The 23,087-nt window shown below is 46.5% G+C and overlaps 1 protein-coding gene across 1 annotated transcript in view; it reads left to right on the top strand.

Moving 5' to 3' along the window:
- Positions 1–8,470: 8,470 nt before the first annotated feature.
- The window catches only part of SERPINE3 (serpin family E member 3), a gene marked incomplete at its 5' end in the record, with an annotated part of 41,995 nt that continues 27,378 nt past the window's right edge, over positions 8,471–23,087 (top strand). Inside the window, 5 exons of the mRNA XM_081214691.1 lie at positions 8,471–8,622; positions 9,056–9,130; positions 9,585–9,668; positions 18,538–18,680; positions 18,794–19,054. Coding sequence (XP_081070817.1) covers positions 8,471–8,622; positions 9,056–9,130; positions 9,585–9,668; positions 18,538–18,680; positions 18,794–19,054 — 715 coding nt within the window. The remainder of the gene's footprint in view (positions 8,623–9,055; positions 9,131–9,584; positions 9,669–18,537; positions 18,681–18,793; positions 19,055–23,087) is intronic.

Genomic DNA, 23,087 nt, shown 5'->3' with positions numbered 1-23,087 from the left:
GAAGTCCTGATGTTTATCATATGCCAAGGTCCTGAGGCAGGCAGTTTGGTCACACAGTCTGTGAGGCCTCAGCCGCTGACCTGTGGGGTGAGGAAGACGGGTCTGAACAAGCCTGGGCTGCAGTCTGAGCTGCCCCCTGCCAGCACTAACCAAAGGGGATGGACAGTTGGGTTCCATCTGCTACTGTCATTCTTCTGGGGGGTCCAGTTTGAGCAGGGGTGATACCTAAAGTCAGGTGGGGGTAACATCATAGTTCTCTGTGGTCCACCTGAATTCAGGGAGGGTCCCAGGCGGATGCAAGGTAAGGGGTCTTCACTCAGACCAAACAAAGACCCAGGGAGGAGCACTGGTCTCAAAGGGGGCCTGGGCCGGAAGCCATAGGCACAGTGGCACGTAACAGGAGGAGGCGAGGCGTTAAAGGCAACAGGAGCCCCTGCTGGTCCGGGACTTAATCCGAACGCAGTGCTTTCTGCGTGACGTCTCCCATGAGCCTCACAACAAGCTTAATGAGTAGTTCTTCGTGAACCTCATTTTACAGACGAGGAATCAGAAGCTTGGAGAGCTTAGGAAGCAGCCCAAGATCCCACGACCAGTAAGCAGAGACCAGAAACCCAGCCCAGGTCTGACTCCCAGGTTCTCATCTTTAACCTCTACACCCCACTGCCTATAGGTCAAGCCCCTGGGCTTTCAGTAAATACGGGCTCATGCCCACAACACTCAGGCCCCCAGGAGCAGGATGAGGTCCAGGCCTTGCCCACTTGGGGAGATAGGTTCTGCCTGTGTTTACTGGCCTGGTCAGCTTTGGCTTAGGAGCCGGGTAGGGCTGTTCCTCCAGCTGAGGAGGGCTGGGGGAAGTGGGATGAAGAGCTGACAGTGGAAACAGGTAAGAAGTGAAAAATTCAGGGCTTCCATTTCTTCTATTCCAAATATATAAAATAAACATTTGGATGGCAAACTGAGTTTTCGACCCGGATGTTTGATTACAGATCTTCACATTTTCCTCATGTTCAGGAATTTTCTAAAATGATATTCGGATGCTTCATGGTCATTCTGGTCATTCTGAATGCATCTGGTAAGCCCAGAATAGAAATGGCTGGTGTTTCAACAGCATATCATCCATATAGTTTTCATGAAGAGTTTTACGTGGAAGAAGCAAACCAATGGATACCCCTTGCGGTAACAGTCACTGGAAATGTTTATTTCATAAGGAAGAATGTTGTCATATTCAGATCTATGAAACAAGTTGAAATGGACTTTCAGCCAGGGGACAGCAGGTGACACCAACATGGTGGATGTCAGGATGCTCCATATCCAGAAGACAGACCTATTCCCTACTTTGGGGACCAGAAGAAGAGCCCCAGGCGTTTGGGGGGGGGTCTATCCAACCTCCAGCATGTGAGAAAGGAGGGCTCAACCCCCAATGGGGTTTCAGGAACAGGGAAAGATTGTGGGAAAAGGAAGGACCAGCCAAAGGGTCACTGGAGTCAGCAGCTAGAGCAGGGAGCATGGAAAGACTCAAACCATAAACTCCTAGGGAGTGGGTGAAGTCCTAATTCCAGAGGCAAAACAGAAGATCTGTAGCAGAGAAAGGGCAGGACTGAGTTAGCCAGAAACGATGGCCAGAGTAGACGTGATTACACAGGGATAGGCCTTTATAACCTGTCCTCATAGCCCTCGGATGAGGCCCTCGGCTGGGGGAGGGGGTCTGTGAGAGATGCTCCCTGGTTCAGACACATCCAAAGGTGATTCCCGAGCAGCTCCCTGGCACTCCCAGCAGGCATGGGCACCTCTAAACATAGGGTGATGCTCCCTTGTAGTAGATTCCTGGGGCTGCTGTAACAAAGTACCACATATTGGTGGCTTAAAACAACAGAAATTTATTATCTACAATTCTGGAGGCCAGAAGTCCAAGATCAAGTCCATCCAAACAGCCTCGTCTTTACTTGACAGCTTCTGCAAAGACCCTATCTCCAAATAAGGCCACATTCTGAGGAATTAGGGTGTTAGGACTTCAACATATCTTTTTTGGGGGGACACAATTCAGTGCATATCACCCCGTTTTTACCAGGCCTTCAAGCAGTCAGTGTTCCTCAAACCCAGCTGTCCATTAGGTATTAAAAATACCAACATCTGGGCTCTACCCTGAGACTCTGGTTCACTGGGGCTGGATGGGGCCCAGGCACCTGTACTTTCTACAAGTTCCCCCAGGCAATGCAAAAGCATGGCCCAGTCTGAGCACTTCTATCCTGGGAGTAAAACAAGGTAAGGAACCAGAGACACAGGGCTGTCCTCTGCCTGGGGGAGTCCTCTGCCTACCGCTGTCATCCTGGGCTGTTGGTTGAGCAGCCCCGAGGAGGGCGCTTGGATGGAAAACATCAACTCTTTGGAACAGCCTTAGATGATAGCTCCCAGTGTCTTAGGATGAGGGAGTCTGGGGTTTTCGTGCTTTTCAACCATTAAATAAAAAACGTGTCTGGGAGGGGGAAGGGTAAGCTGGGATGAAGTGAGAGAGTGGCATGGACGTATATACACTACCAAATGTAAAACAGATAGATAGCTAGTGGGAAGCAGCCGCATAGCACAGGGAGATCAGCTCGGTGCTTTGTGACCACCTAGAGGGGGGGGAGGGAGATGCAAGAGGGAAGAGATATGGGGATATATGTATATATAGCTGATTCACTTTGTTGTACAGCAGAAACTAACACACCATTGTAAGGCAGTTATACTCCAATAAAGATGTTAAAATAAAAAACAAACCAAAAAAGTATAACTAATCTTCCTCTTCATGAAGATGTATTTGCCTAGGCCTACCCTAAGGAGAGTCCTGGTGGTTTCCAGAGCATGTGATTGCCTGGCAGGCCAAAGAGCCAAAGGTTTTAAGTGAAGCTGAATATTATAAAGAAAACTGAGACTGACTCACCTTGCTGCAAGGTAAGACGGGAGATCACAGCCACATCTTCAGCCCAGGAAAGAGAAAAGTAATGAAAATCTAGATGCCTGTGACAAACCCCTTAAGCACCTACAGGCCTGATTGTATGCTACTCAAAATAATTTTTGCTCTATTTTTAAACACTGTTGAAATCAAAACTAAATTAATATGGGCTCAAATTTGAAGGGGAGGGAAAAAGGCACCAACCTCCATAATGAACAGACAAGCTAATTAACGTATCTGAACAGAGGAAGAAAACCATAGAAACTGATTGGAAATCATGTGGATTTCACTCATATGAGAGAGAAAGCAATTTAAATATTCTCCGGCAAATTAATTAAATCTAAAACGCACCCAGAATGCGTGTTGTTCCAGCTTCCTGCTGAGTTCCGTGGGAGAGGCTTACCTTGCCTTCTGACCAATAAGAATTTCTCAAATGCGTTCTGAAAATGTGTTTTAGAAGCAGGGCAGGAAAGACAAGCATGCAATTGGATGTATGTTATTGGGCCTGTGTTACGGTCATCCTGGTGAGGATCAAGCCCACCGCTGGCCTCTTCTTTCTTCCTATGTCCTCCACCCACCCACTGGCTGGACAGGCTCATCTAAACTCGGAGTAACCGGGCCCCACTGATGCTAAAGCCAGGATGCCCAGCTGCTGGGCTGCTTGGAGCCCCTTGGCTAATGCCAGTTAGGAGCAGCCTACAATCTAGTATTAAAATTATGCTGCAGGCTTCCCTGGTGGCGCAGTGGTTGAGAGTCTGCCTGCCAATGCAGGGGACACGGGTTCGCGCCCCGGTCCGGGAGGATCCCACATGCCGTGGAGTGGTTGGGCCCGTGAGCCATGGCCGCTGGGCCTGTGCGTCCGGAGCCTGTGCTCCACAACAGGAGAGGTCACAGCAGTGAGAGGCCCGCGTACCGCAAAAATTATGCCGCTATTCAGCTGGGAATTTTTCCTAAAGTCACAGTCATAGGTCCAGGAAGTTGTGGCCTCTGCAAGTACCTGATCACGACTTACCCAGGGAGGTGTTTAAGTATCCTCCTCCTTACCACATTGCAGGCAGGAGTCAGGTGACTGAGCCTTGATTCCCACCAGCTGTGTGAACACAGTCAACACTAGAGACAGCTCCAGTTCATGCTCTCACTGTGCCCTTTATTTTCCATACTATAATAGTAATTATATTGCTTTTAATGCTATTTGTGTGCTGACTATCCTCCCACTGGACTGTAAGTCCCTATGCAGACAGGACCGTGTGTATTTCACTGCCCACTCCCGCACCCAGCACAGTGCCTGGCATGTGGGAGGTGCTCAGTAAATGTTTGCTTAATGAAAGAAATAAATAAGGAGGAGAAAAAGAAAGGTGAACTGGTGGGGATGGGAGCGGGAGAGAGAGATGGAGACAGAGAGAAGGCAGGCAGGCAGGAAGGAAATGTTTCTAACCTCAGTTTCCTCATCTGAAAAATGGGCCAATTATTCCTATCTCCTAGGATCGTTATGGCTAAATGACTATTTGCGCCTTCATTTGTCTTCCGGAGGCCTTTGTACAAAGTGCTATGATAGAATTTTACACGGATATTCATTTGCACATATGTGTCTCCCCTTAAACTGTGTGCTTCTCTAGGGCAGGGGCTGTGTGTTTCTTTCACTGTGTAATCACTGCACCCGTGTGTTTCTTTCACTGTGTAACCCCAGCCCGCCAGCGTCTGGCACATAGCATTTAACACCTGCCTGTGTGCATCCTGCCTCTCCCAGGAGGGGACCCTGGCAGAGGCAGTCGGCCCAGACGTCCACCCTCAGCATCGCCCAGTTCTCCAGCCAGTTCTGTGCAGTCCCAGCTGCCTCACCTATGAGATGGAATGCATACTCTGCCCAGGCTTGCAGAGGGGAACACACAGGGAGAAACAAACCAGAGAGACAATGAGGAATCAGAACGATGCTGCTCTTGAGGTGGGAAAAAAGTGCCTGGACGCCTGGGCTCACTGGCTCATTTGCATAAATCTGCATCCCAGGCTGGGTCTGTCCTCCCTCTGGTCAAAGCTCCCCTATTTGGTGGGCTGGCCTTACTCTCGCCCAGGCATTTCAGAACAGAGCGTTCTGGCCACCACCTGTGCAGCTCAGCTCACTCAGCCTGAACCCCCAGAGCTGTGGCCATGGCCTTCCCAATGGGTGGAGGACTTCCCAGTACTTGCACTGGGTTATTTTTCTCCAGTAGACTTACCTTCCTGTTGATAGCAGGTTTCGCCCTTGTTCAAACCAGTTTTCAATCCCCAGCTTTTACGATAACTAACAGAAAAGTCCACTGGGCCCTGAGTCCTCACAGGCATGGAGAAGGATTCAGAGATTTTAGAAATTAAGGTTCACCACTTGTACCATATCCTGCTGTGATGTTAATTGTAGGTCTCAATTCCCATCTTACAGATTGAGGAAACTAAGGATTTGCAACGTAAGTAATTTGTCCAAGATTGAGATTCAGGTTTGCTGACTCCAGCACCTATATTTGACACCCCCTCTCCAAATTTTCCAAAATATCCATGCAGAGAATTCCCTGGTGGTCCAGTGGTTAGGACTCTGTGCCTCCACTGCAGGGGGCACGGGTTTGGTCCCTGGTTGGGAACTAAGGTCCCGTATACCATGCAGTGCGGCCAAACAAAAACAAAAACAAAAAAGCCCAAAATATCCATGCAGTTGACTGTCTCCTCCAGCAGCCAGCCCTGGAAGGCATCTTGTGGGACTGTGTGGACTTTTTTGCTTATGGGCTGGGATGAAATGGGAGAAAGAACAACCAAGGCCTGGGGTCCTGCACCTGCCCTGGGGGTTCACTCAGTTCTCAAAGAAACTGACTTCTAAAATCCACCACCTTGTGGCCTGAAGTACCTGAACCCACACAAACCAACAAACGGCACTGCCTGGGCGGACACCGCAGGCAGCAAATGTACATTTTTTATCATTTGTGTGCTCAATTGCATCTAATTGGCTGCCCAGAGAATAGCAATCTACCAGTGGTGTTAGAGACATGCCCTTTCTTTTTGCCTGGGGACAAACCCCTCTAGGCTGGGACCCCTCTGAGAGAGGGAGAAATCTCAGCAGATTGGGTGGCAAAACAGATGCTCAATGGGCTCCATTATTCTTGGAAGATGGAGGGGCTTCAAGGGCTTGGAGCTAATCTACCCAGGTTTACATCTGAGCCTGATACTCCCTAGAAGTGTTTTAGGGCAAATCACCTCTCTACGCCTCCATCTCTGATCTATACAGTAGGAACAATAGCCAGCACCTGCCTTCTAGGTGACATGAGGATTAATGAAATACAGATAAGAATCTTAGCTCAGTGCCTAGAACACAGTAAGGGCTTAAAACGGGAACCACTGTTTTCTTTTTTTATACCGCCACTCTCCTGGGCTTGGAGGTGGCCAATTCTTTCCTGACCCTTTTCCTGTTTTGATTGCCAGGATGCTGGACCTGGCCTCTGAGTAGATGGCATGATGGCTGCTGGCCCCATCACCCCACCCCAACTGTCCCAAGAGTCAGTGGCCGGAGCGCAGACCTGGGCACTCCCCTGGTACACACGTACCTTTCCCGAACCTTCTTCCTCACCTCACTGGCATTGGCATCCCAGAGGATAGAAAGAAAAGTGAAATAAACAAGTTATTCCACTCATCGGAGTGCAATCACAGGTATTTGGGGTTTTCTTTACATTTTTATTCTATTAAAATATTTCGGCCATGACCATGAGGAACATTTGCTTAACTGGCAGGATGATTATGAAGATTAAATGAGATAATGTTTATAAAAGGCTTAGCATGCCACATAGCCAGTAAACGTTGGCTCTCATTCAAAAGAAAAAGAAGTTTAACCAAAAACAAGAATATATTTTCTAGAACTTCATAATTTACAAACTACTTTCATATGGCTTATTTCATTTAGATACTCACAACTTCAGATGGGTTTATTGTTGCCGCCTTACAGATTAGGAAACTGAGGTGTAAAGATATTAAAGACTGGACCCAGGTGACTTAGTGTGTAGCAACATGGCAGAGCCAGGATGCAGCTGCAGGACCATGGCCGTGGTCCTGCTCGTGGACTCACCACGAGGGGCTGCAGAACGCAACTCCCGCTCGCGGGACCTCGCTCCTGTCCTCCTGCCCAGGGGCAGCTCTCTGAGTCTGTCTGACAAAGAAGTCCAGCATCGCCTCGCCCTTATTCCTGACTCCAGGCTCCCTGTTAACTCCTGAGTCTAGAAACCAGGCATCCATCCCTGGACCCCACAAGCCCCTCCCCCTCGGTGGAATCAGGATAAGCCACAGGCCTGATGGGTACACGAGGGGAGGCCTGTTTCCCCCAAGGTGACAGGCAGGATGCAGAACCCTAGGGCTGGCATGGGATAGGAGGCTGCCTCTGGCAGACAAGTGGCGGTTCACAGTTTCCCCACCAGGCCACGTGGTCCAGCCCCCTGGAGCCCAGGATGAGAATCCAGGAGACCCCACTTTACTATGGATCCACCTGGGAAACCAAAGGCAAAGCTATTAAAGCATTTTTTTTTCTTATTTGTAGAATGGCTCAAATACCGCTCTTTTCTTATCTCGTCACAGGAAGAAGTTTTGAGTAAAAAGTAAGATCTGTGTAGTATTTTGAATTCTTTGTTTTTTGGGCGGTGGGTGAGTTGACAAAGTATCCGTTAAGAGAGTCATTCTTCCTTCCATTCATTCATTTACTCATCCAACAAATATGTATTAAGCACCTTTCACATGCCAGACTCTGTTCTCAGAACTGGGGATACAGCTGTGAACAAGAAAGAATGCCTTCCATACCCATGGAACACAGTGTCCAGAAAATCAAAACCACAAGTACCCAAGACATTATCTCGCTGTTATTCTCCTAAGTATTTTTGGTAGCAATTTTTTCAATGAAATGCTCCCAAATGAAAGCGGCACCACCCTGCTTCCAGGATGAGAAGCCAGGTGTACTGGGAAATGCAAACGAATCTAAATCCAGATTGGGGTAAACAATAGGTGGTAAGGGTAATCCACTGTCCAGTCTGAGGTACATGAAATGATGTTTTGTAAATGATGCCTCATCCTACATTTTAAGAGGCACGAATGAACACCTGTTTGCTGTGCTTAAAACTGATAAGTGAGACTTCCCTGGTGGCCCCAGTGCAAGGGGCCCAGGTTCGATCCCTGCTCAGGGAACTAGATCTCACATGCATGCTGCAACTAAGAGTTCTCATGCCACAACCAAGGAGCCCGCCTGCTGCAACTAAGGAGCCTGTGAGCCTCAACTAAGACCCGGTGCAGCCAAATAAATAATTTTTTTTTAAATATAAGCTTTTCCACCAAAATCATTCTTTTGCTTGTAAACACGTTTTTCTCAAAATCACTTAGAATTGTCAACATGCTTATTCCATTACTAATAAGCATATGGCTATCTCTTCTAAAGGAGATAAACATCTGCTGTATCCCAAAGTCATAAACATGTTTTGGATGGTACAGAAAAAGCAAGTAATATATTGGTAAGTTGTGGCAACATGCAAAGAACTTATAGAGACAATGATGGAATGGTTTATGTACAACCAACATGGCAGATGCAACTGTAAACCAATGGACTGTGAGGGGAGCCCAGAGTACTCAGGCTCCCCAGTTGGCATCTCGTCCCAGCTGCCGGACCACATGAGCACTGACAACTCCTGCATCTACCCAGTGTAGCATGAGCAGGGTACAGTCTGCCAAGTGCTGACCATAAGGGACTCCTGCCTTTGAGGAAGGTGGAGAACAAGCTCTCTGCCAGTGGAAACCACTGGATACACCAGCTGAGACTGGGTGGCGGCCAAAGCAGTGAGGGAAAGCCACTCCCAGACAGGTAGGCATGCCTTCCACCCTGTCCCCTTGCTGGCCCCCGGGGACCCCTGAGTTCACTGAAGGAAATAAAGGCATGAACCTCATTTAGGGTAAGTGGTGCTTGTGCCTGATGGTTCCTACTCCTTGACGTCTTGCACCTGGGTCTTTGCTTTGCCTCGAGGTGTAATTCCTCAGAATAAACCACCATCACATCATTATATGCGTTGCCAAAGCCCAATAAGAGGTCGTAGGGAGCCCAGCATGTGTGAAACTCCCCACTTCTTCATGAACAATCAGGTATGGGCGCTACTGCAGTGAAGATGCTCCTGGGGGTGATGCAGTGGGCCTTCAAGGTGCAGCATTGCTCCTAAGGTGTGTGACTTTGTGATAGCCCTGACTTGTCCGCAGAGACCTCAACCCCTCAGCTAAAGAGCCAGCAGGACTGATAAGCCTTCATCATCCAAAAGACCAGCCCACTAGGCTCCCTCGGGGGCCTCCCCGGGCTCTGCCTTGTGTCTGCAGCCCAGAACCCACACCCCCTTTCCCATGTGGCTTGCTGGGTTCTTACTAAGAGCTGAATCTGTGCTTGTCACTGCTATTCCTACGGACATTAGGTCTCTGGCTTAGGCATCCATAAGCATTCCAGAACTGTGCCAGCATCTGAGGTTTCCTTGAGTGGCCCCCCTTCCCCAGCATTCACAGACTCCACTGCCAAGCAAATCACATCACTGTTAACCACTATCACTAGTGTTTTGAAAAGAGAAATAATGTTTTTAAATCTCACTCCCACACACCCCGACCTCTCTCACCTCCCGATCTCCCGTAGGGGCGCGTTAACTGAATGTGTGCGCTGGGAACTCCGCCTCAGCTTTCAAAATAACCTCCTCACATCGTCACTTGGGGCCTCACCGTAACGTCTCAGCAGCAAGTCAGAAGGTGGAGGTACAGCCTCCCAGGACGCACAGTCGGGGCTGCTCTGAGAGCTGGGCCCCCGGGGGCAGGACGTGAACCCCCCAAACCACTGTGCCAAGGGCCACTTGCAATGTTAGATTCGCAAAATGCGTTAAAACTCTTTTAATTGTTGCTCTCTCCGCCCCTTCCCTCTTCTCCCTCCTCCTTCCACCCCCCGCCCCCCGCAGAAAGGTGATCGTTTGGGCTTCCCTGGTGGCGCAGTGGTTGAGAGTCCGCCTGCCGATGCGGGGCACACGGGTTCGTCGTGCCCCGGTCCGGGAGGATCCCACGTGCCGCAGAGCGGCTGGGCCCGTGAGCCATGCGGGCTGGGCCCGCAGAGCCCGCTGGGCCTGCGCGTCCGGAGCCTGTGCTCCGCAACGGGAGAGGCCACAACAGTGAGAGGCCCGCGTACCGGGAAAAAAAAAAAAAAAAAAAGGTGATCGTTTGCATTAATGTGCCATTTGAACATAGAATGAGAATTGACTGTGTTGCTGTATCCATGTGGCTTCCCCTCACAGGCTCCTCCCTGGAGTCCCCAGGGTCTCCCCAGGGACCACACGGCCTCCCCTACCCCCAACCCAACCCCTCCCTTGGGCAGAATTTGTCTAAAGCCACAACTTAAAACACTTACCGGATTCCCCAGCCTTGCCGTCCTGCTCCCATTCATAAACCCTTGCACAGCTCCTCAGTGGCTCATGCTTTTTCCCAGATTGTGGCTTCCATGTGACCAACAGCAGACGTTTCTGACATGGTGGGCTCAGGCCACAAGGACGGCGTGTCAGAAATGAAGAGGACACAGCAGTGCACCCGCAGGGGATCACGGCCACGGCAGTAGTCGGCCCAGCCCAGAAAGAGCTCCCTTTCCTGGTCTCAGGTTTCAAGGCCTCCTAAGTGGGCTTGCGATCTGTCAGAGTCTCTTCCCTGTGTATTCACTGTATTTACACAACTTGCCCACATGCCTGTCCGGCCATGTCATCCAGCAGCCAGCAGGGTCCTGACTTGCTGGGTTCATAGGAGGCCATGGGAGTTTTCAGAGCTGAGCCGAGCCAGAGGGTCCTTTTGAGGTAATTCAGGGATGACAAATACATTTCTTTGCATAGTCTGTGCTGGACTGAATGTTTATCCCTCCACCAAATTCATATTTTGAAGCCCAAATCCCCACTGTGAGAGTAATAAGAGGTAGGGCCTTTGGGAAGTAATAAGGTCACAAGGGTGGAGCCCTCATGAATGGAATTGGTACCCTTATAAGAAGAGACATTAGAAAGGTGATCTCTCTTTCTCTCTCTCTCTCTGTTTGCCATGTGAGGATACAAGGAGAAGGTGTCTGACTGTCTACAAACCAGGAAGCAGGCCCTCACCAGACAGCAGATCCACTGGTGCCTTGATCTTGGACTTCCCAGCCTCCAGAACTGTGAGAATAAATTTCTGTTGTTTAAGCCACTCAGTCTGTGGTATTCTGTCATAGCAGCTGGAGCTGACCAGGGCATGAATTAACTATGATAAATTAGAAGCAGCACCCTCAAATCCTACTCAGAGAAGCCTTGTAGGTCAAGGCCAAGCTCCCAGGAAAGCCTGTTGCAATAAATCAGTGATGCCCACAGCTCTGTGGTGAAGGAGGAGAGGCACATGTCCTGGGCTTGCAGCGCTTGGGTTGATTTTTCCCACTGACTACAGCTGCCAATTCCTAAACATGATGCTGGCTTAGTGAGGACCAGCCTCCACTGTCTAGTTATCCCAGGCTGAAGACTAGAGAGGAAAACATGGCATAGTCCCAACTCTTCTTGTTTTATTATTATTTTTTAAATCCAACTAATAAAAATGGCCAAAATGCTAACTAATCACACAGAAATATATGAGAAAATAACACTGAAAAGCAAGCTCTACAGAACCAGAATATCCAAACACAGTTTGGTACCTTTTTCATATTTTCAACCTTAATTACTCTCTGCTTAATTTTCCCTGTTCTTAGGATTATTTGGAGCCAGCTTTGAAGCAGAGCTGTTCTCTGCACTGGTTCTGGTACCACACTGGACTGCAGAGCAGCTGGGATGAGCACCAGAGCTCATCAGCATAAACAAAACCCCAACATGCCCCAAGCACACAGCCCCAGCATTTGTAAGGTCCCCAAACCACTTCCACCTCTTTGCCCGATCACCCGCTCTCCTTTGTCCAGTTCACATCACATGGCCTGTCACCCGATATCTATATTTTAAACTTCTCATAAACACAAATATCACCCTTCCCAATCAGAACAAAAATATGAGGGGAAAAAAAATCACCATAATGGGAAAAGAGTTTGAAAAAGAATCAACACATGCATACGTATAACTGAATCACTTTGCTGTGCACCTGAAACTAACACAACATTGTTAATCAACTATACCCCAATCTAAAATTTAAAAAACACCATGAACCCCTCTGACATCTGCCCAACACAGCCTCTAACTCAGTGATATCCACCTTCCATTAGAACGACATAACCATGCATTGATCACATGACCTAAATACTTCCTTCCCTGTGACTCTTGCAAGCACTTACCATTTTGCATTCTCTAAATTTTTCATAGAAGAAAAGAATTAAGAATTGAAAGACAAGCCACAGACTGGGAGGAAATATTTGAAAAACATATCTAATAAAGAATTTGTTCCCAAGATAAACAAAAAGCACTTACAATTCAGCAGTAAGAAAACAGGCACGCTGACGCACCAAATGCTAACAAAGATGTAGAGTGACAGGAACTCTCATTCATTGCTTGTGGGAATGCAAAATGGTACAGCCACTTTGGAAGACAGTTTGGCAGTTGTTTCTTACAAAACTAAAAATACTCTTACCATACTATCCAGCATTCATGCTCCTAAGTATTTACTCAGATGAGTTGCAAACTTACGTCCACACAAAAACCTGCATGTGAGTGTTTACAGCAACTTTATGCATAATTGCCAAAAACTGGGATTGATCAAGATGTCCTTAAATAGGTGAATGGATAAATAAGTGGTGGTACATCCATACGATGGAATATTATTCAGAGGTAAAAAGAAATGAGCTATCAGGCTTCCCTGGTGGTGCAGTGGTTAGGAATCCACCTGCCAATGCAGGGGACACAGGTTCGAGCCCTGGTCCGGGAAGATCCCACATGCCGCGGAGTAACTAAGCCCATGCACCACAACTACTGAAGCCTGTGCGCCTAGAGCTGGCAACAAGAGAAGCCACCAAAATGAGAAGCCCCTGCTTGCCGCAACTAGAGAAAGCCCGCGCACAGCAACGAAGACCCAATGCAGCCCCCCCAAAATTAATTAATTAATTTTTAGAAAAAGAAATGAGCTATCAAGCCACAAAAAAGACATGGGGGAATCTTAAATGCATATTGCTAAGTAAAAGAAGCCCGTCTAAAAGGCTACATACTGTAGATTCCAACTATGTGACATTCTGGAAAAAGCAAAACTAGGGAGACGATAAAAAGATCAGTGGTTGCCAGAGGTTGCAGGTGGGAGATTGGGAAGGGTGAATAGGTGAAGCGCAGAGGATTTTAGGGCAGTGAAACTATTCTATATGTTACTGCAATGGTGGACGCAAAACATTATATATTTGACAAAGGCCATTAAACTGTACAACACAAAAAGTCAACCTTAATATAAATTATGGACTCTAATTAATAATGATAACATATCAGTTATAACAAATCATACCAGGGCAATATATTAATCACTGGGGAACCTGGTGGGGGATTGTCTGATGAAGGACTTTACGGGCATTCTGTGCTTTATGTTCAATTTTTCTGGAAACCTAAACCTGCCTTTAAATAGTCTATTAATTTTTTTAAATGGCAATAAAGTATAAAACATGGGAATTTAATCAAGAATGCATATAAGATCTCTATTTTTAAAACTTTAATGTTTTGTTAAAGTAGTCTATTACAGAAGATGATTTTAATAGGGAACCCCCTTGCACTGTCTGTGGGAATGTAAATTGGTACAACCACTATGGAGAACAGTATGGAGGTTCCTTAAAAAACTAAAAATAGAGCTACTGTATGATCCAGCAATCCCACTCCTGGGCATGTATCTGGAGAAAAACCATAATTCAAAAAGATACATGCACCCCAATGTTCGTTGCAGCACTATGTACAATAGCCAAGACATGGAAGCAACCTAGATGTCCATCAACAGAGGAAGGGATAAAGAAGCTGTGGTACATATATACAATGGAATACTACTCAGCCATAAAGAAGAATGAAATAATGCCATTTGCAGCAACATGGATGGACCTAGAGATTATCATACTAAGTGAAATAGGTCAGACAGAGAAAGACAAGTATCACATATGTGGAATCTAAAAAAATAATACAAATGAACTTATTTGCAAAACAGAAACAGACTCAGACATAGAAAACAAACTTATGGTTATTGAAGGGGAAAGTAGGGGCAAGGGATAAATTAAGAGACTGGGATTAACAAATACACACTACTGTATATAAAATAGATAATCAATAAGGACCTACTGTGTAGCACAGGGAATTCTATTCAATATTCTCTAATAACCTATATGAGAAAAGAATCTGAGAAAGAATGGATATGTGTATATGTATAACTAAATCACTTTTCTGTACACCTGAAACTAACACAACATTGTAAATCAACTAAACTCCAGTATACAATAAAATTAATTTAAATGGAAAAGGGATGATTTTAATAAATGGAAAGACATTTTATAGTCTTGGATGGGGTGATTTAATATTATTAAGACATTAATTCATTCCAGAATAATCTATACATTCAGTGCCATCATAATCAAATTTTAGTTGGATTTTTTGAATTATTTCATAAACTTACTTTCATATTATTGATTTGGAGTAATAAAAGTCTATAGAAAGCTGAATCAACATTGAAAAGGAATGGTAAGGAAGAGGAACTTGCCCTATTACATACTAAGATACATTTCAAAGCCGTAGTACTGAAAACAGTTTGATAGAGATAAATGGACCGATGGAATGGAGTGGAGAGCTCAGAGATTTAACAGATGAGAGAAGGGGCCTACAAATCAATAGGAAAGGATGATTGGAATACATCAGAATTAAGGATTTCTTTCTAACAAAAGACATCATGAAGATAGGTAATAGACAATGGACAGAAAAGGAGAAGATATTTGTGATATCGAAAATTGACAAGGGATTTATACTAGATATGGGCTGCAAACATAAGAAAAAAACCCAACTACAATATAGAAAAATGGTAAAGGATATGAATAGGTAATTTCAGAAAAGGAAACACAAAAATAAGCATACGACGGCATGCTTAAAATCATTGGTGATCACCTAAATGCAAATTAACTCAATGAGATACAATTTTGCACCTATTACACTGGAAAAATAAGAGCTGGGAAGTACCAAGTATTGGCAGGAATGTGGGATGTTGATGGAGTGTAGATGAGTTTGAAAGTGATTTGCCTTATAGTTTATGCCTATAAAAAATCAGGTTGTGAAAAATTAAAAACTATAATTAAAAGGGTGCTGCACCTCATAGCTGCCTGTCTACAGGAGATTCACCATAGCATCCCTGGTGAATGTGGGCAGAGTGGACACACATTATGAGCCATGAGAGTCTGGGCTCTCCACCAAATGTCTTGGAATCCCACAGCCATGAGGGATTTTAAGAGCCCCGTGGCTCCTGAAAGACACCACCAGGACTGTGGCAAAGAACATGAGCCTTGGCATCAAGGTGGCCCTACGTTCAAACCCAGCTTGGCCTCTAACTAACTGTGGGAACTTGGGCAAGTACCTTGAGCTCTTTGAGCCTGTTTCATCCTCTCCAAAATGGCGATAATAATACATTCCTCATAGGACTGTTGTGAGGATTCATTGCAATTATGAATTGAAAGGATATAACAGAGTACTTGGAACACAGTAAGCGCTCAATAATGTTCACTAGTTTTGTTGTTATAATTATGATAAGTATCTTCAGGAGTGGAGGCTCCCTGAGCAGTGTAACCAATATCCCAGCATGGCAGAAACAAGCATGATAACCTCTGCTTAAATGGTCAGAGAACAAAGAGACTTACCCAGGTTCACAGCTGAGCACACACACAAAAAATTGCTGCCCATCTTCCATTTCATTCACAATTTGAAATGTTTAACCTACAAAGGAAATTTTTTTTGTATGTTAATTTCCCTAGTATTTTTTTCTTGAGAATGTAAAAGCAATTTAGAATGATACATTCTTAGAGTCAGGTAGGAAGGAATGCTCGCAGAAGTCACACAGCTAGACTTTTTCGAATTTGGGAAAACTTTTCATAAGCATCTCCCCAACTCCACCACTGGCAGAGTGAATCAGCTTCTGCTCAAATAATTGCAACCACGGGGAACTCACAGCATTGGGAGACAGCCCTTGCAAGTTACCATGGTCCTCTTCATGGTTGGTTCTTTTTCTTAAAACCGTCAGTATCAACATCAAAAGTCTGCACTCAGGGAACAAGACTGTAGGTCCCCTGAGAGCTGAGCCCAGGTTGCTGGTTCACTGCTACATCCACCAGACCTGGCACAGTGCCTTGGAACCTAGTAGGCAAGTTAAGAGCTATTGGATGGATGGATGGATGGATGGATGGATGGATGGATGGATGGATGGGATACCAGCTCTGGATGCTGTAGAATAAGTTATACACATTTATTCCCCCATCATACTACAACTTAGAGTTCAAAGCATGCAAGAATGCACTATATCTACATTAAAGATTTGGGGAAATTTCATGTGAAACAGTTCTAGAGGTGTAACTATCCTAAGACATATAAACTATTCCCGGCTTGAGTGTCAACAGTTTACTTTAAAGTGAATTACCCCCTGATTACAAGGGTGGGAGTAGTCGTCAGAAGAAAAACAGCCTCATTCTTTTTCAAATATTAACTCTAACAGGTGCCTGAGAGAAAGTTACTAGATCTTCCAAATCTTTTCTTTAATCATTAACAACATATAACCTACCATGTATTTTGTACTTAATACAATGCCTAAGACCTTAATTGAAATGCATGCAATTCTGAATAGGTCACAAGGACAGACTTTGGATAGAATCTGCTTATTCTTTCCCAAAATGTGCATTCGCTTATTGACAACATGGTCTCTTTCTCGAACTGAGTCATCAGATTTATTAACTGTTGTATCTGAGAAGAACAAGATTGTTAATAGTACTTATAATATTTATTATATTACATATAAATAAGAGCATTCACTTTTATTAATAATAAATAAGGCAAGTCACCCTGTTCCAAACTGACTGTGCTATATCTTGCATTGGTTTTTTTTTGTTTTTTTTTCTTTTTTGCAGAATGCCATTTGCTAAAAGTCTCAAGTCATGCCCAATGACTGATTTATTGTTTTCTTCACAGGAGGAGGGGAGAAGCATTAGGTACCTGGTACCCAGCAAAAGCCCTAATGGCAGAGTTATCAGTGAAATTCCTCAAAGTGACAAAGGGTTAGATGAGGGGTTCCTTGCTGGTACAACCAGGTCACAAGCCTAAGAAGGCTTGACGGGGTATGGCTGGCTCCCTCCCCAGGGCCCGCTCTGTTTCCGATCTGGGCTTGGCTGGCCGGGCTGTGCTCCTTCCCCTGGCTCTCTGCGGGACCTCAGGCTCCAGGAATTTGGACCGAGTGGTAGAGACATCGCCGACAGAGACGGCAATTGCCAGCTTCCTCCCTATGCTGTCTTGTGATTCAAAGCAGATTCTGCTCCACTTTTTTAAAAGGGGAGCACGTTAACGCTGGAGACCCACAAGAACAGAAACAAGCGAGGAAACTCTGACCGTCCCATACAAGAGTCCGTGAGTAAACAGCTCATCTGTGGTGAACCACGGCTGGGATGTGGTCACGGGGAGCCCAGGGGCATGAAGGTCTAGTTGCTCTGTCCCTGCGGGAGGCGATAGGAGCTTCAAGACCACTGGGAACTGGTCATTTCACAATGACCCTGGGCTGGGACCCTCCACCTCCAAACACACACACAGAAAGACCCCCACGTCCATGCACGTCCCTCCCACTGAGACGCCAAGTCCTCCAAGCACTGCCTTTGTGCTTGCCTACAGGATGGAAGAGTTGAGAAAAAGGATGCTCTTCCATGTGGGGTCTTTATCTGAAATAAACACCTTTGAGTCCAGTGGCTTTACATGCAAATTTCTCATCCTCAGATGACTTTGGACTGGGCCTCTCTCACACCAATCCTGTCTGACACCAAAGTCAGACAACTTAGCAGAAATTGCTGCAGGCTGTCTATGTAGCATAGTCACTGAAGACACTTTTTGCTTTACCTTCTTTTCTTTGCATTAATTTCCAACTGATGCACTCTCTTCCTCGAAGGGGTACCTTTCTGTAGTAGGAGTTATATTTGTATCATTCTACTCTCTGTGAAACTGTTCTTTTTTATGAGAATAATTCACATTGCAAGAATTCTGATAAGCTGGGTACAATTAGCTCATGGCTCGATATTTTAATGTGCATTTAGATTCCCAATATTTCATGTACCACCCATAGGAGACCAGGACTGGAGTCTTGGGCCTCTTTCTATGCTCATGTATTTTTAAATGAGCCACCGAGCTCTCTAAACCTCATCATCTCTATATTTACAATATAATAACAGCTACCTTGTAAGATTGTTGTAATGATTAACTGAGAAAATATACTAAGTCCTTTTTAACATAGTATATTCTTCTTATTATATTACTATTATATTACTATTATTATTAATGATAGACACAGCCCAGCTATAAGCTGGCTAAGTACCAAGAAACATGAGTAGGATGTACTTCTTACATTTATTTTCCAACATAATGGTTTGCTTCTGGTCTGACCAGAGCTTCACCCAAGGTCACACATATAGTACGTGACAGAGCAGGCCTAAAATCCAGGCCTTCCAACTCACAGTTTGGTTTCTCAGTATTTCTAACGCAGACACAACAGGATACAGTGAAGCATCTGGTGCGGGTGGACGGGGTGGGTAATAAGCCAGCTAAGTGATCATCACCCTCAGCCTGTCCCAGCGCCCGATGCCTGCTTCCCTGCAGGATGGACCGGCTCTTGCCTCACTTGCCTCTCTTCCCTCCACTGCAGGAACCATGAGGTCTGTCCTGCTTGCTCTCTTCCTCCTTCATGCCTGCCCCCCTGGAGGAGCCAGCGACCTCCCTGAGGACCTGACGCTGCTGAGGACGGAGCTCGCGCTTCGCCTCTACCGGATCGTGGCCACGGGCGGCAACCGAACCAACCTGGTCCTCTCCCCCGCCGGCGCGTTCATCCCTCTGGAGCTCCTGCAGTTCGGAGCCCAGGGGAACACCCAGAGGCAGCTGGTCCAGGCCCTGGGGTACACCGTCCACGGTAAGCGGGCCGCTGCTCCCCCTACTCTGCTGCCCACGCCCACTGCCCTGCTCACACTTACCCTCCTCCCGTTCAGGCTGCCCCCGGGGGGCAGGCAGAGAAGGTTGCCCACGGGCAAGTGCACAGCAGAAGGCACTCAAACTCTGCATCGTTACTCCAGATGATGTTTAAGGTTCCCTCTACTCTAGGTTTGGTGGCAATTTCTCAGTTGCATTTCACAAGCCGTTTCATAGCGCTTACTAGGTGTCAGGATGTGCTTGAAGCACTTTACAAATATAATTTAATTCATTGTCCCAACAACCCTATTGAGGTAGGTAATTATCTCGTCAAACCTATTTTAGAGATGAGCTTAGTTAGGCACAGAGAGTACAAGCAACGTGCCCAAGATCACACAGCTAGGAAGCAGCAGAGTTGGGACTCAAGCCCAGGCTGTCTGGATTCAGAGCTCATGCTCTTGACCAACCTGCTTTCATAAATCTGTGACTTCAAGTCAGGGCCATACCTACCAACATAATTCTATGATTATGGGCTTCAGAACAGCTCTGTCAGTGGCGGCAAGAGTCTCATGAATGCCAGGTCAGCCACGCCTGGCCCACACTCAGGGCCTGGCAAAGCCTGGCCTTGGTCCCAACCTCCCAACTCCATACAAACACTGACACTCGTGCACACAGCTTTTTCTTCTCTTAGAATAAGATGCCAGTAAAAAAGGATGGGAGCTACAATTGTATAAATTAATACTTTTTAGAAAGTGCAGGAAGTCATGGCAAGAGCTTCCTTTGAGTTGGAATCTTGAGTTGGCAAGTAAAGGTGAGCACTCCAAACATCAGGCCACAAGGCACCAGCTGTGCATCCTGTCCCCCTCCATCCATACCCTGTCCTTTGCCAAAACAATTCTTGGGGGCCTGCTGGCCAACAGACAAATGTGTTTTCTCTCTGGGGATAAGTGAAGACAAACATAAGTTATCAAGCTGGATTTTCCTCAGCAAGTATATCACGGAAATGCACGTATCCATGGACTCACTCTTGGATAGCCACATTAGATTCAGTGCAACGCAATCCATCAAGTACTTTTGAGCTCCTGCCACGTGGGCTGGTATTACGCCAGGAATTTAGCAGCCAGGTATGTAAGGAAACCGCTGAACACAAAAGCTTAGTCTCATAGGAACGATGTGCATAGAAACACATTCTAACACAAGGCAGTGAGTGTACTCATTTGAAATAAGTTAGTACAGGGGAGGGAATGATTTATTCCACTGGCAGATCAGGAAGGCTCCCCAGAAAACATGACACCTGAGCTAGGTAATGAAGAATAAATAGGAATATGAAAGAGGGGCAGGCATTTCAGCCTTGAAACAGATTCTCCCAGAAGTCAGGGTTATGGGGAAAGTGAGAAATGCAAGTGCAGTTACCCTGCAGAGAAAGAGAACTGATGACAGTCAATTCTTTGTTTACAGGGACAATCATGGTACCTGGTTAACCAAATATGATGATTAACAGGGTTTCCATAGAGCCCATTCAAGAATTACCAAACTTCCAGAATTGCTTAAGGGTCAGACTCTGTGGAACATAATCCCACCTTTTTTTTTCTTACTCATAAATGGCTTCATTATCTTATGGAGTCATGGTTAATTATTATAAACAGGAATGTGCTGCTTACAGAGTTCTAGTTAATAGAATACCCCTGGATTTTTGTTTGCCACAAAATTGCTCAGAGAATCACATGCGTGCTGATTGAAAAACAACCTGCCACTGCCCACCACCCCTGCCCTGGCCCAGCCTTTCTTTTACAAGTGGGTGCAGACCAGGGACATGAACCCACAGTCCACGGGCTTGGGGCATTGTTCCCGTCTGATCAACAGAGATCCATCCAAGTTCACAGTGGGACCCATGGGCCCTGTCTTCTCACTGACATCCAGTCAATAGGTGACCACCAGCAGCTTTGCCAGGATCCCCACTTGCTGGTGCTAAAGCACAGCATGAGTTTCAGAACAGGCACCAGTGATATTCCCCCAAAATACCTTTGTTTTCGCCGCATGAAACACACGATTTCCCAATGATCCAAGTTGGAGGAATTTCCATTGCTTTTCCAGGTAAATTAATAAAGAACGCTTTACAGCTTTCTATTCATCACAAGAATGATGCTGGGAACAGAGGCCTCAGAGATGGAGGTAGCCTGGCCCCTGGGAAAGAATCTTGTTTGATGACGCATATGGACTCACTTTTACAGTCATTATGTCATTTGGTCCTTATAGAAACCATATGCAATCGCTAGGCCTCCTAAAGTCCCCATTTTACAAGTGAGACAAGAGGTTAATGATTTGGTAAGACTCAGCTCACCCACCAGGCAAGTGGATTCCAGTTCCAGATTTTCTGACTCCAGTCCTATGCTGTTTCCTCAACTCTTTAGCCCCACTGTCAACCACTGAGCAGTTGCAGAAACATATCTAAGCACCTTACCTTCTTGATTTTTCACCAGACTCATCCTCATCACTCTCTCAGCTCAACCAAACCCTTTGCACATCATCTGAAACTTAACCCTCTTTAATCAGCATCACAAATTGCCAACTGAGAATTTTATATACATTAATCTGACAATCCAGAACCCCTCCCCCCGCCCCTGGATTCAGCGTCACATTCAAGACGTTCAGTTCAGCTAATGTATTGAGAAGGAAGGCTCTTTCCAAGCTGGTCTCTCAAATGAGTTAAAAGGCTGGTCTGCAGCGGGACTCAGGAAAATACCATTTCTTCTAGCACTTTCCTGCCACTCTGCGCCATCCCAGGGACCCTCCCTTCAGACCCTCCACCCTCCCCACTACATTCCTGATCTACTGCAGCCCCCTGGTTTCCCTCCTTCTGGCTCAGCATTCTGTTAGATCCATCCAGCCCCTCCAGCAGGCAGGACAGCTTTGTAGGAGGGGAGGCGGGGGAGAGAGGAATTGAAGCAGCAGTTTCAAGGGCTGGGGCGGAGGGGGGAGCCGATTGTCACCACTCACGTCAGTCCCTTTTGCCCCATTACAGACAAGACCTAGGAAACGCGCAGCAAAACAGGAGGCTTCGTGAGGCTCTCCCGAGCATAGGAGCAGACTGTTCCCAGCCCACCTGTCCTTCACCAGAGGGTGGGAGTGGGGAGGGTGACGCCGGGTAACACTGAGCAAGTTTATTAATTTGCCTGAGCCCCAGCTCCCTCATCTATACGTGGGATCATAATTGCACTTAATTCACAGGGTTGTAGAAAGGGTTAACCGTGATCACGCATGTAGAGCGTTTAACAGAGTGTGAACACCGTCAACCTTCAGTATCTTTTATTCTGACGATGTCTGTTCATTCCGGCAGCATCTAGAAAAGCACTTCCAATGTGCTAATGGTAGGGACAAAGCAGGCTCAGGTGGAGACAAGATTTCTCAAGCCTCTTGACTCTGCTAATTGGACGTGCCAGGCTAGAAGGACAGCTGGTCCTCTGGGCCAGAGAGGGTGAGAGGACAGAGAGCTCTGTGACCACCCCCTAAGGTCACGTGACACCGAGGACCACAGAAATGTCTCCGTTCTCCCCTGCAGACAGTCTACATTCTACAGGGACATGATTCCATAAGTACTTATGACCTTCCTCAGTAGAGGAAAGTCTGATGGGTATTTTTTTTCATTCATGGCTTTTCTCATTAAAATAAAAAAGCAAGCACTTGAGTAGCAGCACAGTTGTCGACTCTAAGAAGCAGCTTTGGTAGTGAAAGTTCTGTGGAGTAGAATCTGCCCACAACCCCGTTCTGCAGCCTGGTGGCTGGGGACCCTGGCCAGCGTGTATTCTGGATGCCTGTGTCCCCAGAAGGACTCTGGCCGGCACGTCAGGGGTAGGGGGTCTGCTGCTGCCTCTTGGCCTGGCCTCTGTGACATGAAGGAGGAGACATGGTGTGCACAGACCTCCAAGCCAAGACAGAGCGTCACTCTACCTGGCACCCTGGGAGAGCCAGTAGGGGCAGGGTGGGGCAGGAATAGGGTGCAAAGCCTGGGTGTCACGGGGGAGATTTGTGGGCAGCCA

Source organism: Mesoplodon bidens, assembly GCF_964165515.1.
Source record: "Mesoplodon bidens genome assembly, chromosome: 17".
Lineage (NCBI taxonomy): Eukaryota > Metazoa > Chordata > Mammalia > Artiodactyla > Ziphiidae > Mesoplodon > Mesoplodon bidens.
The sequence above is the reverse complement of the archived record's forward strand: the minus strand, read 5'-3'. Positions and strand labels throughout refer to the sequence as shown.